Consider the following 19,336-nt stretch of genomic DNA (forward strand, 5'->3'; position numbering starts at 1 on the left):
TTTTTTTTTTTTTTTTGAGACGGAGTCTCGCTCTGTCGCCCAGGATGGAGGGCAGTGGCCAGATCTCGGCTCACTGCAAGCTCCGCCTCCCGGGTTCACGCCATTCTCCTGCCTCAGCCTCCTGAGTAGCTGGGACTACAGGCGCCCGCCACCTCGCCCGGCTAGTTTTTTGTATTTTTTTTAGTAGAGATGGGGTTTCACCGTGTTAGCCAGGATGGTCTCGATCTCCTGACCTCGTGATCCACCCGTCTCGGCCTCCCAAAGTGCTGGGATTACAGGCTTGAGCCACTGCGCCCGGCATCAACTACCATATTTTCAAACTGTTTTTATTTCATTTCCCCTTTTCCATATTTATTACTTGATTTTTCATGATTTTTTTTTTATACTGGCTAGCAGAATTAGTGGGTGTGATGATGATAGCACTGAGGAGATCACTCTACAAGCAAGGAAGTTTAAAACCTCTGTCTCCAGATGCACCCATGGCACTCATCTGGTCTCGCCTAATAGATACTCAGTCCTTGAGGTTGGCTCCTCAGTTGTGCCTAGCATACTCTCTTCCCTCAGTCTCACTCTACAAAGGTTACCAGGTTATTAGCGTGAAATGTATCCATCCAGCTCATTTTCTACAAATTAACATTTTTATACTCACTATCGAATTTAATAGACTAAAAATATATACTGTTCTGCAATTCATTTTTTTATGTTACAATATATCAAAACAACTTTCTAACAGTATATATGGATCTAATTTCAAACAGCTACAGTTTTTTTAATCACATGAATTACTATAATTATTTAATTAATCCCCTCTTGATGGATACATAGCCATTCTTTTCCAATATGGCTTCTGAGTTTCAGTTCATTCTTGCAAAGACCTTCTTCATCCCAAGATTATAAAAATTACCTGATACATTTTTTGGTTATTTTATAGTTTGAGGTTTATTATTGTATTTTTATATATCTGGAATTTACTTTTGAGTGTTGTGTAAAATATATATTCTACTTTTTCCTCCAGAGGTCTGCCCAGTTCTCTTAATACTATTTATTCAATAATCAAATGTTTGAGTTACTGTGAACAGGTACTTTTATCATATTCTAAATTCCATATCCATGTGGGTTGGTTTCTCAGCTCTGTTCCACCGGTTCATTTGGGTATCCCTTGCATTAGCACTACATTATGTTAATAGGTTTTGATATTTGATAGAGCTTTAGACATCATTTTCAAAATTCTCTTATTTTTTCCTATTCTTCCGAACATGTTTTAGAACTAATTTGTCAAATTGCACCCCGTTCCACAAAAAAAACCACAGATGTTATTGGCCTCTTTACAGAAATTGCATGAAACTTACAGATTGATTTGGGGAACTGACTGTGGCAGCTATGGAGGTGTAGCCACTTGAGTCTCCCTTCAACAAAGGATTTGCCATTCAGCTGCAAGCAGTGCAGCTATCCATGAGCCTACAGCTGTTAGCACCTTTCAGGTTCACCTCAGTTTTCAGGCCAAGACCATGCTCTTTCCAACTAGGCCCCTCACCAATGACTGAGAGCAAAGAGGGCATAGGGACTGGCCTCTTCTTCCCAGTGCAGGATTCTTCTAATGGGTATTTGTTCTGGAACTCGCCACTAGGTTGGCTGAGACCGTCAGATGCTCATTGCAGTATGAGGCTCTTCTATCCAATCTTGCCTTTATCTCTCACATGTGTTACTCCCAAATAAACTCCCTGTAGCCTTCCCTCTCAATGTCTGCTTCACAGAGAACCCACCAACACCGACAATGACATATTCATAACATTGAGTCTTCCCATCCGATAAGACATATCTCCCCACTTAGTCTATTGTTCAATGCCCTTCAGAAAAAATTTCATCATTTTCTTCATATTCATCTTTCACATTCTTAAGTTTATGACTAGTAACTACTCAATTTTTTAAAGTTTTTTTTTTGCTGAAGTAAATGACATCTTTAAAGTGTGATAAAATATATCAATCACACTTTAAATCGATATATTTTAAAGGTATGTAGTAGGTCATAAGGGTTTATAACTGTTATATCATTGCCTCGTCATTCATTTATAAGTTGTCTTCCTTTTGACCTCCTAAAAGCACACATAGAATTAAGCAACAACAATCTACTTCCATCAGTAAGGGAATGCATAAACAAATTGGTATATTTAAACAATGGAAAGTTAGTGACTGAGAAAAAAGGATTGATACATACAAAACATATATTGATACTGATGCATGAAAAAAATGGAGTGGATAAATCTTACAGAGATTATGTTGAGCAAAAGAAGCCAGACACAAAACAGTACATACTGAATTATTCCATGTATATGAAGTTCAAGAGTAGGCAAAACTAATCTATAGTGATATAACTGAGAAATATGGTTACCCAAAAGAGGGGGTATCTACTGACTGGAAAAAGGTACAAGGGAACTTTTTGGAGAATGTAAATGTTCTATATATTGATTTATGTTAAAAAATCATCAAATGGTAGATACACTTAAGATTTGCTCATTTTACTGTATGTAAATTAAAGCTCCACAAATAAAACACAGTGGGTCAGAGGAAGACTCTTTCTCCTACTGATTCTCCACCTAAATAAATGACCACTGGCCAGGCACGGTGGCTCATGCCTGCAATTTCAGCACTTTGGGAGGCTGAAACAGGATAATTGCTTGAGCCCAGGAGTTCAAGACCAGCCTGGGCAACATAGTGAGACCCCACCTCTAAAAAAAAGAAATTTAAATTAGTGGGGTGTGGTGGTGCGTGCCTGTGGTCCCAGCTACTTGGGAGGCTGAGGTGGGAGGATTGCCTAAGCTGGGGAAAGTTGAGTTGAGCCATGATCGTGCCACTGCACTCCAGTCTGGGCAACAGAGCATGAGAGCCTGTCTTGAAAAAAAAAAAAGACGACTAACCCATGGTCAAAACCGAACCCAAGAGTCAACCTTGACACCTTTCTCTCTCTTCTGCCCCATGGGTAGCTATTCACCCTTGTGTGTGTGTTATAAAAGAGCTCCTAAATGGCTGCTGACTGAAAGCTTCTCCTTTCCTATTGCCACCCACTGTTCAGGTCTGAGGGCCCACTGTCAGGTGACTTGCCACAATGGCCTCCTAACTGATCCACCCTCCAGGTCACCTTCCACGCTGTATTAGAGCATGGAAGGTGGTCTTAGAACGCTGGTCGTTCTAAGATAAAAATCGCATTGCCTATACAGCTTAAATCTCTTCAATAGCATTGTATTACCCTAGGGATAAAATCCAGATGCCTATGCATGGAAGCTTGTGATCAGATAGGTGGGGGGGGGAAAAAACAAGTCCAAATGCCTAAACCTGCTTAAAATGTCTTCCGGGATCCTAAGCTCACCAGTTTCTCCAGCCTGACCCTGCTTGCCCTTTCCCTCCTTACGCTCCAGCCGTCATGGGCTTCCGCCAGTTCCCTGAATCCTTTTCTCCTCCCTTGCCTTTTTTCTCTCACTTTCTGGCTTTTGTATATGCTGTCCCTTTTGCCTAGAACATTCTCCCCACTCAACATTTCCCTTTTTCTGGCTAACTTTTACTTAACCTTCTAGTCTCCATTCAAATGTCACTTCCTTGGGGAGGCCTTCCCTGAATATCTTGATGAGCTAACGACCTCCTGCTTAATTCTATGATCTCAAACCATCCGGTCCTTCTCCCACTGGCACATGCATCACACCTTTCTGTAATACGTAGTTGAATTGGCTGATGTATTAAGTCCTCAACAAATATTTAGATGAATGAATGATGAATGAATGAGAGCAAGGATTGGAAGAAAACAACTAGTCATGAAATTCATGTCATAGTGACCAATGCCACCCCCATATGCATAGATGCCCAGAAAACACAGGGCATACATTTGGGGTACGAAGAATTACTCACCATTTCTCAACTGGACATATTGTTTCTAACATCACTGTTTTTTTTTTTTTTTTTTTTAGCAAGTGCCTGTGCTTCAACCACCACTTAATTTGTTAATTCTGACTCTTAATCCTGAGACTGTAGGTAGAGAAGATAACATACTCCCATTTCACAGGTGAGAATACACAAGCACAGAAAGTATTTGTAATTTGTTCAAGGTCACAGAACAAGCAAGTGGCAGAACTGGGTCACAATCAGTTCCTCTGACTCCCTGGCTTGAGGTTTTACTCTATTGTCAGATTCTCTATGTCTCCTGCAGGCCATGTATCCTTACCAAATGTAGGGATCACTGGTTTGGCCTTTGTGAGAGCAGGTGCTTAGAAATCCTGTTGAACTTTCTTCCTTCGCTACCTACCCTGTACCAGAAACCCGCTGCACAACATTGATAAAACCAGTTCTGTTCTAGGCCCCCACTTGCTGCTGCCTGGAGAGGTGACCCCCAGGGCATCCCCCCTTCATGCCTTGACTGAATAAAACTCCCTGCTGAAGTCTTCACATAGCACACCGCATGAACATGTGGAACCCACTGGTTGCCAAGCCAAATGTGGCTCCAGATTATTCTAGGAAACAAATAAATTGTTTTGCTCTGGATTGAAGGAATTGCTAATTAGGGATTTTTATTTTGAGCAGTGTTCCTTGGAGCTGGCAGACAGATGGAGTAGGCGAATTGCTCCAGGGGCATTGTTAAGCAGAGGGAACTGTTTCTGCCCCTGGTTATGAGAACCTGCCAGAGCTCATTGCTGCCCAGCTCTTGCCCTCAAGGACAAGGGAGGCTTCCTGGCTCACAGTGATTTCCTCTTTTCTGGGACTGGCCCTCAAAGCACAAGCACAAGACCCTAGTGGTGTTGTCAATTGTATATTACCCTGCCTGCTAGCCATATAATTGTCCTAGGGAGAAGAGCAGAGGTCTTTTCTAGGATTCCCTACCTGGAACTGGGAATGAAAATCCATTTATCACAGCACCTGATGTGTAGAACACACAATTTGCCAATGGCCAGGTTTTCAGTTATCAGTGAGGAAAAAAAAAAAAAGGAGCTGGGAGCATTCTGAGAACTCTTAGCCTCTGACACCCAGCTTCTGACACCCAGTGTGTCCCTGATGCCCTTATAGGTTGGTTGTTTGACACTTTTTTGGATTCCCCATTCCCTTGGATATGCTGATAAGTTTCTTCTTTCCTCCCCTCTTCCTTCCTTTCTTTCCTTCCTTCCTTCCTTCCTTCCTTTCCTTCCTTCCCTTCCCTTCCTTCCTTCCTTCCTTCCTTCCCTTCCTTCCCTTCCTTCCTTTCCTTCCTACCCTTCCTTGCCTTCCTTCCTTCCTTCCTTCCTTTTCTTTCTTTCTTCCTTTCTCTCTCTCTCTCTCTCTCTTTCTTTCTTTCATCGTTCTTCAATAAGCTAATTGAGGTTGCATTTCTGTGATTTGCAACCAGAAGCCCAGCCTGATGATGATGGACAGGATTCAAGGACACACAGAGGACCCAGGCTATGGCTCAATGGACCTAGCTGTGGATAAATTACCTGGGCATTTCGGAGTTATATTGTCCAATCTCAGTACAGTGACCAGTCTACCTCAAAGAGGTTTAAAGAAAACTATGGCAAGATGGGAGAGGAGAGACAGTGAAAAGACAGTGAGATGAGCTCGGATAAGTGAAAACAGGAGGCCAGAGAGAGAAACATGCCAGACAGATAGGTTAAAAAGGCTCGTTTCTGATTCCAGTTCTATTCTAGAGCTATAGGTCTCTCAGTCTGCTCACTAAGCCTCCTTTTTATCTTCTTAACACATGAATTGAAAATTAGTGCTCTGAACACCATTATTTAATCAAATAAAAATATTCAGCAAGATCCAAGTCCATTATTGCTCACAAAGGGAGAACGAGGCTTAGATCCAAACGACTGATGGGAGGCCAATTCCAAATCACAGGGCAGTAGCAGTGTGAAGTCATTGTAACCGTCCGCCTACCTCTGACCCTCCCAGAACCCACCCTAGTCACACCTCTTCTGTGATCATCTACCCCTCAGCTCTGTCCAGTGTTGCCAAAGGAGGACTGTAGAATGGAAGACAAGAGAAAGAATAACCTCCCTCTCTCCTGTAGGAGAACAGTTTAGAAGCCAAGCCACCTTGGAAGAATCCACTTTTCCTAATGGCATGCAGCCACCTTGTTCTCCTCGCCACCTCTCTCCATGATCCAAAATTGAAAGAACAGGCCAGGTGTGCCGGCTCACACCTGTAATCCCAGCACTTTGGGAGTTCGTGGTGGGAGAATCACCTGAGCCCAGGAGTTAGAAACCAGCCTGGGCAACAGAGCAAGACCCCATCTCTACAAAAAAAAATGAAAAAATAAAAATAGAAAGAATTCAAAATAGAAAGAACAAAAGTAAGGAGGGTACAGAAGCCCCCACACCCAGTGTCCCCACCAGTCCTCCCAGTCTATGCCAGAGCAGAGCAGCCTCACTTTCAGTGCCCACTACAGGGATGTAAGGAGCATAAGGAAGGTTTTTCCACTCAAAAAGTCTTTGGGTGAGGAGGCCAAGGAGGGCGGATCACTCAGGTCAGGAGTTTAAGACCAGCCTGACCAACATGGAGAAACCCCGTCTCTACTAAAAATACAAAATTAGCAGGGCATGGTGGTGCATACCTGTAATCCCAGCTATTTGGGAGGCTGAGGCAGAAGAATCGCTTGAATCCGGGAGGTGGAGGTTGCAGTGAGCCAAGATCGCACCATTGCACTCCAGCCTGGGCAACAAAAGTGAAACTGTGTCTCAAAAAAAATAAAAAAGTATTTGGGTGAGGTATTAAGCCTATATATCATGGAAAAGGAAATACTAAGGCCCCGTGAAAAGATTCTCATCCTTACTGATAATTTTTACAACAAAAATTAAAATATCACTGGGCTGCCTCTTTCTGTTTACCAGTTGGTCCTCACATACTGCTAGTTGGCCCAGAGATTAGGACAATCTTTTTAGAGAAATATTTAACAATATATATAATTTTAAGTGTTTGTACCTTTGTCCTAAAAAAATTCACTTTCTTTAAGGACTATACTACTCTTCCCTGTATCATTCCAATTTTAGTATATGTGCTGCTGAAGTGAGCCTGAAATTTCACTTTTTGTAACCTAGCCTATGGCTATAGTACGAGTTCAAATCCCTTGCATCATCACTAACCTGGTAAGCTTGGACAAATTTCTTAGTGTTCCATGCTCAATTTCTCCATCTGTAAAATAGAAATAATAATGACACTAATCAGGTTGTGGTGAGGATTAAATGATAAGTATATGTAAAGCTCTCAATACCTGTCAGATAGTGCCTATAGTAAATAACACGCAATTGTTAGCTAGAATACTGTAATATTATTACCCTAGCAATGTACCACATATACATAAAAGGCTATATATAGCCAGATTCTTTATAATAGTGAAAGACAGGAACCAAGGTAAAACATTATATTCATCTACACAATGAAATACTGTGGTGAAATTGTTACCAACACTATAGATCAACACTATAGATGGGTATCATTATGGAAAAAATAAAAAAAAAACAAGGTACAGTGTTAAGTTAGTTACAAGACTATGTATAGTATGAAAATGATGTAAATAAGAATGATGATAATGTGATTGTTGACTAAATGGATGTTGACTAAATGGATGTTGCATGAATATGCATGAAAAAAATCTATAGGAATTGACCTAAAACGTGTTCATGTGTGTGTGTGTACAGGATAGTGAAAGATACCCTGTTCTTTGCATTCTAATTTTTAACATTTGTCTTTTTTCAATAAGCCTGTTACTTTCATGGGCACTAAAAATAATAGCCATACTCATAATCATAATAATGACCCAAACCACAAACAAATGATGGGCCATAAGCAGGGAAGAGAAAAGAGACAGAGAAGGACCCTGACAGTCAGCCTCTTGCCTCAGGGGCAGATGATCACACTACTTCTGCCCTACTGGCTGTGGAAGCCCGGGGGCACTGCTGAGGTCTTGGAAATGGAGTTGGGCACTGCAGACGCTGCGACTGGATGCAGCCTTCATTTCTGCTGTGGCTTCATTGGCCATGTTTTTTGTTAATCTGATGGCTGACCCTGCCTCTGTCCCTGCTTTTAAATAAATCCTTTAGGAAGAGGAAAAAAATAGGGAGTGGAGGGAGGGGGCAGGAGAGAAGAAGAGAGGAGAGGTAAGGAAGAGAGAAGAAAGGAGAAGCAGAGAGGAAAGAGGAGTGAGAGATGCAGTGCCCCTGCATCTCCATGGCCCCAGGAAGTGGGACATGCAACTGTTCCTCAGCTCTCATTGTCAGGAGTCGCCATGGAGACCGAGTGCTGGCCTCTTCATGATTAATACTCCCAGGCAGCTGTCTTCTTGAAGTTTTTTAAAATATATACACTATTATTTGAACACAATGATATTTAGAGCAGAAAGATCAAGGTAGTGTGTGGAGGAGGGAGCAGTAGCATAACCAGAACTATGACAGGGGCTGAGCCCTCCCCAGAAGAGAGAGCAGGGAGGCTGCCTCTACCCTCCCTCTGCCCCTCCCCACCTCCTTCCCTGGATTCAAAGCTTCCAGTCTCATGCACTTCGGCACCAGCATCTGAAGGGCCAACCCAGCACCTGGCACTGGGCTGTGCTCAATGAATATTTGATGAATGAATTTCTTCATTCATTAATTCATTCAGCAAATGTTTGTTCAGTGCTTGCCTAGAAGGTGAATTCTCCTTTGCACCTTTTCCCATGGAAATAGAAAATTCGCTCTCACTTTCCCCAAGAGCACACATACAAACACACACACAGAGACACACACACACACACACACACACACACCCCAGCAACTTACACAGCAGCTCCAAAGAACCTTATATGTGCTACTCCTCAGTACTAGTTGTGACCCACTGTTTTCCTATCCATGGCCATCACTCCAGGGAGTTCTTGCAGGAATGGGCACCAGCCAGCTTGAGTTTGCACATCACATCCTATTTGAAAGCTACAGGGAGATCCTCCATCTAAAGCCATCTAACAGTGAATCCTTTTGTAAAATTAATCATCTTCTCCTAAATTGTCTTGTAGAGTAAGATAGCCTGGACTTGACTCTCAGCCCTACCACTGAATAGAAGTGTGGTGTCGATCAAGCCATTTGACGTTTTTGAGTCTGCTTCCTCATCTGTGAAATTGGTCTCCAATTCCTTACTCCATAGAACTTTTGTGGAGACTGAATGATAAAATATTTGTAAGGTGCTCAATGTATGTGATTTCCCTTTTTTCCCTTGTGTACATTTGTGTTTTTATATTTGAAGTGTGATTAAAATGGAGCTCATAAATCTAAGCTCCTCTCTCTTCCTTCCCTTCCCAAAGACCTTTTGGGCCCAGAATCTCTTTGTAAGCTGTTAAAATGTAGGGAGAAGAAGGGACGAGCTGGGAAGAACTACAAAATGCTCAGCCCCCTTTATATTCCCTCCCAGTCCTCAAGGAGCCAAATGCAGATGCAAATTGCCCTCCAGAGGCAGCCATCCTCTGTGCCTGTGAGTGTGTGTATGTGTGTCCACTGGAGGTGAGTAGCATAGACATGGGGGTGTGAGCCATCCCACACCCAGAGCACAAGCTGTCTCTTCCCTATCTCCTTTCCTAATCACTCCTACCCACCCCCGAGCCCTGCCCCCAGGTCTGGCCTCTAACACAAGAAACTTAGGGTGACTTGGACCCTTGTCCTAACACAGACCTAGTCCAACAGCCCTTGGCAGAGAGCAGCAATGGCTTGGCAACTCACCAAGAGAGTAGGGGAATTATCTGTGACTAAGAAGGAGGAGGAATGCTGTGGCAGAGGGAAGAACAGCAGAAGGGATGGGCAACCTGGGGCCGACCAATCTGGCCCGACGGGGTGACCTGGGGAGACCTGGACACCAGCCCAGCCAAACTCCTCCCCTCCTCCTCCCTCTGAGGCAGTAGGATGCCAGAGTGGATTTGAGACATGTGTGCCCTACGTGTCTGGTGTGGGCTCACCTGGCCTTGGCAATGCATTTGGATTAGAATCAAACCCTGGATCTGAAATAGAGTATAAGGAAAATCATGCTTGGTGTGTCCAATCTTTACAGACATCTGCTGGGTTTCTGTATTTCCTACATGCTCATGTATGTGTTACTAACACAGAACCATAGGTGTAGCCATTTAGTAAGGCACACTGCAAGTGCATGACCCTGTGAGAACCTTTGTATGATTTGTGGACTCGAGGAGAAGATGCATACAGGTGTGTCAGCATATGTTTTGCAGGTGATTGTGTGAAAGGACCTATTCTGTGAAAACACTCCTCATTGTGGGATGAGGAGTGGGTACCTAGTGCTGGAGATGGGGCTCAGGGTCCCAGCAGACATAAAACCAAAGTCTACCTTCTGGTCTGTGATAGGCACTTAAGAAATGAATACTGAATGAATGAACATTGAGAAACTGAATGAATGGATGTTTGGATAATGGACATAGGGTGAAAGGACTGAGAATGTGGCAGGGTTTGGGCATTCTTGGGCTCTCTCTCCTTGAAAAGGAGGGCACGGGGTGGAAGAGAGGCTGGGAACTATACAGACCATAATGCTGAGTCCACCACCCCCAAAGGGCTTTGTTTCTATTTCAAAGAAAGTAGAGAAGGAAGGGGGAGCCTTAGACCTGCCTGCCTTACCCTGCAGCACACAGAGTCTCAGGAATTGATGCTCTTCATAAAGAAGAACATGCTATTCCATGTATTTATTTAATCCTTCCCCCCGTGTATTTATTTGGTTTCAGAAAGGAGTTAAGTGAGCTATAATACAAAATAAAATAAACATTGTAAAAAGAATGAAAGAATGAGACAGAGGGAAAACCACAGCAGAAGAGAAATGAGACTAGAAGAGTAGGCAAGCTTCTTTGCTGGAGTTGGCTCTGATGCTTCTGCAGCCAAGATTCACAGCCTCCTTAAGGCTGGGATTTTTTTTCTCAAAAGAAGCCCAACTATTTCAAGTACTGATTCCAGGGAGATATTTCCCGTGGATTCCCTATGTGTTGCTGGGAACAACATCCTTAGAGTGAAAGTCATTTGTATGAAGGCAGAAAAAATGGTCTGCAGAAGCATCTCATACCCTGTGGGTGAGGGAGGAGTGAGCAGGAATTGGCCCTACTTTTCTGGAAGATAATTTGCCAGTTGTCTATCAAAATTTTATATATACTTTGGCATATAATTACACCCGTTAGAATTTATCTCACAGACACATTCACATTTCTATAGTCAAAGATGTTGACTTCAACAACATTGGTATAAGTAAAAGGTTGGAAACTGCCTACATGCTCACAGATAGGAGACAAATCGACTAACTCAAAGTCCTCCCTTACAATGGAGTACTATACAGCCTTGAAAAAGAATGACAAGATCTTTATGTTAGGACATGGCACAATCTCTTAAGTTATTTCAAGTGAAAAAAATAATAATAATATTGCAGAACAATGTGTATGCTTGGATATACATAAAATTATTCTGAAAGAATACACAAGAAACTTAAATGTGGCTACCCCAGGAGTTAGTAATAAACGTGGGTGGAAAAAAGAGGGACTTTTACTTTTCAATTTAGAATATACCCTGTTGTGCTAGTTGACTTTCCTCTTACTATTGACAAGTATTACAGTCCTTTTTAATTGAAATAAGTTATTTTTCCTAGCACAAATTAAAAAAAAATTAAAATGGAAAAACACAGGCGTGAGCAAAATAAATGAATGGCAATAATCTCCATGCTTTACTGAGTGCGCCTGGACGTTGAAGTGCTCTCAGTTTTTCTCCATAGGAAATGCACAGGTGAGAAACTGACGTTAAAGGGGATTCAATGTCAAGCTAGTAAGTGGCACAGTGCAGATTCAAACCCAACACTGTGGAACCCCAAGTCCAAGGTCCTCCCCTGCTGCCCCTCGGTCTCTGCCTCTAGGCGGGAAGCACATCTACTGAACTGTCGGCGGGGTGAGGCGCAGCGCCCCAGACCGGCGCATCCGCGGCCCCGGCGCACACAGGCTCCATGCTTGGGGAACGCGCGCGCACGCAGCGGCGCTAGCCTGGCGGCGGCGGCGACAACAACAACGTCACAGCTCGAGCTTTCCTTTTCGGGAGTCCCCGGCACACATCCTGTGTCCATGTTTGGGCATTTACGTCACGGCGGCAGGGCCGGGGCCTCCCAAAATGGCAGTGGCCCGGGGAGTCGGAAGCCCGGAGCCAGCGCCGCCGCAGCTATATAAGTGGGGGGGCTGTGGGTTGGGGGAGCCCGGCTGCGCTTTGGAGAGGCGAGGAGCCGCCGCCCGAGGCCGGTGCGGGCGAGCGAGGGCGCCGCGGCTCCCCGACTCCTTTCACAGAGGTGAGTGCCCGAAGCCAGGAGCCCGGGCGCCTAGGTCTGCGCGCTGCGGGGAACCCCTACCGCCAGCCTCCCCGCCACCCGCGCGCCCCCAAGCACAGCGGGAGAGGCCCCGGGCGCCCCACAGCCGGCGCCGCGCCATGCTCCACCTTAGCGAGTTTTCCGAACCCGACGCGCTCCTGGTCAAGTCCACTGAAGGCTGTTGCGCCGAACCCAGCGCTGAATTGCCCCGGCTGCCCGCCAGGGACGCTCCCGCGGCCACCGGCTACCCTGGAGGTAAGGAGGGCGAGCAGGGGTGCTCAGACGACTACAGCGCAGCGCAGGGGCGCACCACACCTGAGAACCGGGAGGGACTGGGACACTGGAGCTGTGAGAATAGGGGCGATGGGAAGCTTAGGAGTCCTGGGGTGCGCACCCCCATTCCCACCCACACTGGGCCGCCAGCGCCTCCGCAGGAACCTGTGCGGTTATCGGAGCGCTCTTTTGCCTGTGCACGTGTGTTTTGCGTGTGCATGTTTCTATGTGCTCCTTGGGACGTATGCGGGCCCCTGCTGAATCAGAACGTGCAAAAGGCACTTTGTGTATATCTGTGGGCACCAAGAGTTTCGTGGGTAGGGGCTGTGGACTCAGGTGCACCCTTTGATGTGCCCAGAGCTGATTCCTGCTCCCTCCTCAGCAGGCGACTTCTTGAGCTGGGCTTTGAACAGCTGCAGCGCAAGTGGGGACTTAGCCGACTCCTGCTTCCTGGAGGGGCCTGCGCCCACACCCCCTCCCGGCCTCAGCTACAGCGGTAGCTTCTTCATTCAGGCAGTGCCCGAACACCCGCACGACCCGGAGGCACTCTTCAACCTCATGTCGGGCATCTTAGGCCTGGCACCGTTCCCCGGTCCAGAGGCAGCAGCGTCCAGATCCCCGCTGGATGCCTCTTTTCCCGCGGGGCCCGATGCCTTGCTGCCGGGTCCGCCGGACCTTTACTCCCCAGATCTGGGAGCTGTCCCCTTCCCAGAGGCGTTCTGGGAGGCCTCGCCTTGCGCGGGCGCCCCCTCGCAGTGCCTGTATGAGCCTCAGCTCTCCCCGCCCGACGTCAAGCCCGGCCTCCGGGCGCCTCCTGCCTCGCCAGCGCTGGACGCTGCCTCTGCCTTTAAGGGTCCCTACGCGCCCTGGGAGCTGCTTTCTGTGGGGGCCCCGGGGAACTGTGGGTCACAGGGAGGCTACCAGACCGCCCCCGAGGCTCGTTTTCCCGCAATAGGGACCAAGATTGAGGACTTGCTGTCCATCAGCTGCCCTGCGGAACTGCCGGCCGTCCCAGCCAACAGACTCTACCCTAGCGGGGCCTACGACGCTTTCCCGCTGGCCCCGGGTGACTTAGGGGAGGGGGCTGAGGGCCTCCCTGGGCTCCTCACCCCTCCTAGTGGGGAGGGAGGGAGTAGCGGCGACGGCGGAGAGTTTCTAGTCAGTACGCAGCCTCAGCTTTCCCCGCTGGGCCTTCGCAGCGCCGCCGCGGCTGACTTCCCCAAACCTCTGGTGGCGGACATCCCTGGAAGCAGCGGCGTGGCTGCACCACCCGTGCCGCCACCGCCGCCCACCCCTTTCCCCCCGGCCAAGGTGCGACGCAAGGGGCGCCGTGGCGGCAAATGCAGCACACGCTGCTTCTGCCCGCGGCCGCACGCCAAGGCCTTCGCTTGCCCGGTGGAGAGTTGTGTGCGGAGCTTTGCGCGCTCCGACGAGCTCAATCGCCACCTGCGCATCCACACGGGCCACAAACCCTTCCAGTGCCGCATCTGCCTCCGCAACTTCAGCCGCAGCGACCACCTCACCACGCACGTGCGCACCCACACCGGCGAGAAGCCCTTTGCTTGCGACGTGTGCGGCCGCCGCTTCGCGCGCAGTGATGAGAAGAAACGGCACAGCAAGGTGCACCTCAAGCAGAAGGCGCGCGCCGAGGAGCGGCTCAAGGGCCTCGGCTTTTACTCGCTGGGCCTCTCCTTCGCCTCCCTCTGAGCAAGAGATGGGTTTATGGGTTGGAGCGCCGCCATTCGGCGCACACGAGATCCGGGCCGTTCCCCTCCCCGCTCTTCTTCCAACTCCTCCTCGCACGCCCGAGGGCCGGCCTCCGGTCCCGCTTCCAGTTTCCTTGAAGCGCCCGCCGCACACGCCCTATTCAGCACCAGTTCCGCGGACAGTTCCCGCGGTCCAGGCGCTGTCCCTTGTCAGCCGCGCTTTGGGGGAAGTCTTCTGAGACCACCCAGTGAATAGGCACTACCCTGGGATTCAAGACAGTCTTTTGTAACTGGCGCACGCCCCACGCCTTCCTCTATAACCCCCAGAGACAGGCTGGGGCAGCGCCAAGCCGGTCTCGCGCGGGACTTTGTACAGCAGTGTCTTATCCAGCAGCCATTGGATGTAACGTTTTGCTTTGGGGTTTTTTTCTTTTGTTGTTAATTTTTGTAAAGCAGACGCTACTCTCAAGCAGTTGACAAAACTGTTTATTTTTGCAATTAAAATTATTGTGCTAAAAGCTTACCGAATCTGCCATGTAAGCTCCTGACCCTTCCCCTCAGCTTCTCCCCCAGGACCATAAGTGCCAGAAGATAAAGGACATCCCCACACTCATGGGGTACAGGCCCTGAACATATTACACACCCACTGCCAGGTACACCTGCCAGGAACTGCGGCACAGAGTAGGCATTCAATAAATGTGTGCTGGGTTAATGAACGAATTTAATCACAGCTCACCTAAGGGCTGGAGGTGTTTCTGGAACTTCAAAGTGGTTAAAAGGTGTAGGTTTTCAACATTATATATATATATATTATTCTCCTTAATCCTCACAATCCCAAATAAAGCAGGCATACACCTCACTTCAAAGGTGTGGAAGCAATGTAGATAGCTTGCTGGAACAATGTAGTTAACCCAGGCTAGGAACAGACAGGTCAAACACATCTATCTAACTTCAAAGCCAACCCTCATTTTCCAACCCCAGAATGGAGGCAAGCCAACCCTCATTTTCCAACCCCAGAATGGAGGCACCTAAGCTTAACAGCACTGATTGGAAACGCTTCCTACCAGAAGGTGAGAAACAGGTTTGGCAGCTAGAGGGAGCTCCAGGCAGTAGCGACAGCAGCAAAAGGCTGCAGTATTTTGGTGCTGTTTGAGAAAGCCCAGAGTGTTCACTGTCACAGAGGCTCCAGACAGTATCTATGCATCTGTTCAAGAGTCACATGGTGTCAGGGCCCAAAGGGTATCAGCATTTAGCTAGAGCACACCTGAATATAGCAAGGAGCAGGCACTTGCCAGAGACTCATGGTCACCTTAGTTGCTCTTCCCACAAAAAGGATCTTCTCCAGGAGGCATCAGCCTACTTACCATTCAGCCATGCACCTGCCACAGCCACTTTTCTCCAGCTGTCCTTCCAAGTGAACCCTTTATGGCTTTGGGATCAGAGGAAGGCTAGGAGGGTGATGAGGAAAGCATGACTTTGTAATGGTGAAGGTGGCCCTTTTTACTCTTTGAACTCCCTACCCAAAGCTTTTCCACTTTTTCTGGCCATCTTGGGCAGACCTTGGAGCATAAAAAGGCTGCTGTGCTCTCCATCTCTCTGCTCCAATGACCCCTCTCTGATAAGGAAGAAAGAAGGCCTGTGTCTGGGGACTTCATTCTTTTCTCTTCTGAGCTGAGCTGTTCTTGAATTAAGAGAGCTTACAGCCCTATGATGCCAGATCAAACCAGCTTCTGATCCTCTTGCTTGTTTCTTCACCCCCTCACTCTCAGATATGCTCACCCTCCACCGCACAGTCCAACTGACCAGAGACAAAATGATCAACTCAGAGAATCCCATCCGTTTCTCTCCCCAGGTGTTAAGTGCTTTCATGTGGCCAAGTATCTTGTATCTAAGAAACTAATTTGTGATAAAGGATTTAATATTACCTCTTCTAGGAGAATTAACATTTTAGAAGAGTAGCCTGCAGAGGGCAATGTTTAACCCTATGAAGAGGCCCAAATGGAGAACTGTCAGGCACTGTGATAAGTAAGTGGTATATTCATGGAGACGCAAGATAATGATGACCCTCATTGTCTTACTATTTAAGTAACCACACCTTTCACTTATTAGGCATGGGCCACCTGACTTCACTTTTCATGAAGAGTAGGGCAAGAAAAGCATAATGGCCCATATTTCAAGCAACTGCTCCCAAACCACACAACCTGAACAAAGGAGGAAATGCAGACAGTGGGTGGCTGGCCTCTGATCACCCCTATCTTGTCCTCTCCAGCAGCATTCCAGCAAGTGCTATCAGCTCTATTATTCCCCTTGTCCTCACACTCACCTAGGCTTAACATCACTGATGAGAAAATTGAACCCCAAAGAAGTGACTTAGTAGTAGTCCTGGTATCAGAGCCCAGTCTGGCTCTATAATTCCTAGCTGAGAAGTTCCTGCTATGTCCCAAGGGACACTGCTCCCATTTATTGGAGCGTCCCCTAGGGATTGTGAGGGACGAGAATGTTAGGCTAGAGATGGAAAGAGTTAAAACCAAACAATCTGAAAATCAATCCAAACCCAGGACCCAACCAGAATTGGAGACCAAAGAGCTCATTTTCCTTATTTGCTCCTCTTTTTCAACTGGTCCTCAAAACGTGTTTTCCTGGAGCAGTTCTTAGCTCTCTTCTTTCCTATTTCAACACTTTCCTTAGAGAGTACATTCATTGCCAAGCCTTCAGCTATTATTCCTACGTAAATGGCTTCTAAGTCAGGCAGCCCCATGGTTCTAATGAATACCCCAATATGGATGTCCCACCACCATTCCAAATACAGTCTGTCTAAAATCAAATCACCCTTCCACATTTCTAGTAATAGCAATGTTATTTGATTCGCTGAACTCATCTAAGCAACTACAGCTCTGTGGGATTCACTGTTGCTTCTTCCCTCCCCACACATCCAGGCTGTCACTTAGACTTGTTGAATCTTACTGTAATTCTTCAGGGTCTTCTCTCCTCTCATTCATGGCACATTGTTTCCTGTTACGTATTATAATCTTTAGCTTGTGAGCTCAACGTCAGTGGGGATTTACTTGGGCAGCAATACTCTGTGGCCTTGGGTGACGGTATGTTTCTCCTGAGCAGTTTCCTGTTTGCTTCTACCAGGCACTCCAAGAGTATCACCTGATGGAGATCAATCTTTTGTTAATTTCTTGGCTTGAAGTTCTTGTAACATGCAGATGTTTTGAGTTCAAACTCCAGCTCAAGTAGTTATAAATTCTCAGAGGCAGTTCTCCCTTCTCTAACCAGGACCCAGGTCAGGACAAACAAGCAATATGCCTCCCTTCCCATACCTTCTGGGGTTAGTCACGGCATATCTGATGCTTATATTTCTTGGTCTCAGTCCCCTTATTTTGGTCCATGTAGACTTTTTCCCCTTTCTTGCAAGCTCAGCTAAACATTTCAGGAAATGTCTGTCAATTTTATGAAGCAGTCCACATATTTTGTAGCAAGAGAGTATTTGGGCTATCTAGTCAACAATGTTGTTGAAAACTGAAGCCAGATGATATGAATTCTTCTATTAAAATATTTCCCACATTTATCCTCTCTGTGCTGATTGCCAGCACCTTAGTCCATGCCACTCCCTCCATATACACACATACCTTGGCTATGTCAATTTCATATAATCACATAACAACGTTGCAGTTGGAAGGAGTTTGTAAGAATATCCTGTCCAGGCCAGGAATGGTGGCTTATGCCTGTAATCCCAGTACTTTGGAAGGCCAAGGTGGGTGGATGGCTTGAGTCCAGGAGTTCAAGACCAGCCTGGGCAACATGGCAAAACCCTGTCTCTATTTTTAAAAATATTTTCTTAAAAAGAACATCGTGTCCAAACCCACGCTCTATAGAAGAGAAAACTGAAGCCCAAGATATTTGGGGATTTTCTGAAGGGCAGACAGATAATAAGAGAATGAAATGGGCCTTGAACCTGGACCTTCCAGTTCCAAGACCAGTGCATATCTAAATATTCACTCACTCCACAGATACTGAGTGCTACTACATGCTGGGCCAGTGGTTCCCAACTATTTTACTTTCTGGTGCACCTGAGAAATTCAACACACACATAAGTAATAGAGGAACAGAGAAGTCCTAATTCTCACACTGGAAAGGTGGGAAAAAGTAATACAAATCTTGATGAGGTGGGATATGGGGGAGAGTTTGAGAAAGCAACCCAGAATGTTTGCTATTTTCTCTCTCTTCACCCCAACTCCTGTACCCTATTTGAGAGAAGGCTACATTATGCCAAACTGCTTCCTGTGGTCCCTCTGCCTCCCTTATCCCTCTTTTCATTCCACATTGCCCAACACTAATGATGAAAATTTCCTAATATGCCATTCACAACAAGTGTTTATCCCAAACTGACCAAGGTTTCCACTCTCCTATTAAAAAAATACCTATTTTTCACCCTTGCTGTCAAAGCCCTCTTTATGTGATCCAAATTCACCTTCCAACCTCCTCTGTCATCTCTCCCTTTGTGCTTTGCTCTGCCACCTCTCTTCCCCCACCAGTTATCCAAATGCTCCCACTCTTGAGCACCTTCAAGGGCAGAAACCTTATTTGATCCACATTTGTGGTCCCCATATCACCAAGCCTAATATGAAGGTGCTTAATTATTATGTCAATTAGTCGAACAACAACCAAAAAAAAAAAAAAAAAACCCAAAAGGAGAAGAAGGGAAACAGAAAGAGGAGGAAGAGAAGGAAGGTGGTTGGAGAGCATGAAGCTGGCAAAGAGAGAGGGAGGAGAAAGGATCAGGAGGGAGAGATGGGAAAAAGCAGGACTGAGGACCGAGTCTGCAGCGAGGGGCTCTGATGGGCACCATAGGTCTCATGAGTGGGTCTACACCTCTGGCTAGTCTGGGTCTTTCCAGCTCTTCCTGAGCCCACAATTCTCTGCCTCAGCTCTGGGACCCCAGAGGTGTCTCCGTCACTGAGCTCTCTCTCTCTTTTGGTTTCTCTGGTTCACATGGAGTGGGATTCAGTTTAACATTTTTAGAACTGTGGTTCCCATAACAACCAAGCAGG

The 19,336-nt window shown here is 46.6% G+C and overlaps 3 protein-coding genes across 4 annotated transcripts in view; all 3 read left to right on the forward strand.

Moving 5' to 3' along the window:
- Positions 1-19,336, forward strand: part of SFXN5 (sideroflexin 5) — a 616,301-nt gene that overhangs the window by 245,841 nt on the left and 351,124 nt on the right. The gene's annotated exons all lie outside the window — the stretch shown is intronic.
- Positions 1-19,336, forward strand: part of PRADC1 (protease associated domain containing 1) — a 174,426-nt gene that overhangs the window by 96,812 nt on the left and 58,278 nt on the right. The window lies entirely within an intron of this gene.
- Positions 12,012-14,797, forward strand: EGR4 (early growth response 4). Of its 2 annotated transcripts, none has more exons than XM_050754429.1 (2): positions 12,012-12,555; positions 12,956-14,797. In XM_050754429.1, exons 1-2 carry the CDS (start codon positions 12,111-12,113, stop codon positions 14,278-14,280), a joined length of 1,770 nt encoding a protein of 589 aa, XP_050610386.1. In that variant the 5' UTR covers positions 12,012-12,110; the 3' UTR covers positions 14,281-14,797. The 2 variants fall into 2 exon arrangements, with proteins under 2 accessions (XP_050610386.1, XP_050610387.1); XM_050754430.1 differs by having other exon boundaries at positions 12,207-12,555; positions 12,959-14,797.

This window comes from Macaca thibetana, chromosome 13 (genome assembly GCF_024542745.1).
Source record: "Macaca thibetana thibetana isolate TM-01 chromosome 13, ASM2454274v1, whole genome shotgun sequence".
In the NCBI taxonomy this organism is placed as follows: domain Eukaryota; kingdom Metazoa; phylum Chordata; class Mammalia; order Primates; family Cercopithecidae; genus Macaca; species Macaca thibetana.

Excerpts from the sequence above, each read along its gene's own strand:
- EGR4 (XM_050754429.1), top strand. The coding sequence starts at position 12,111 with ATGGCAGTGGCCCGGGGAGTCGGAAGCCCGGAGCCAGCGCCGCCGCAG. Across the intron at positions 12,556-12,955 it reads GGCCACCGGCTACCCTGGAG|CAGGCGACTTCTTGAGCTGG; the intron begins GTAAGGAGGGCG and ends CTCCCTCCTCAG.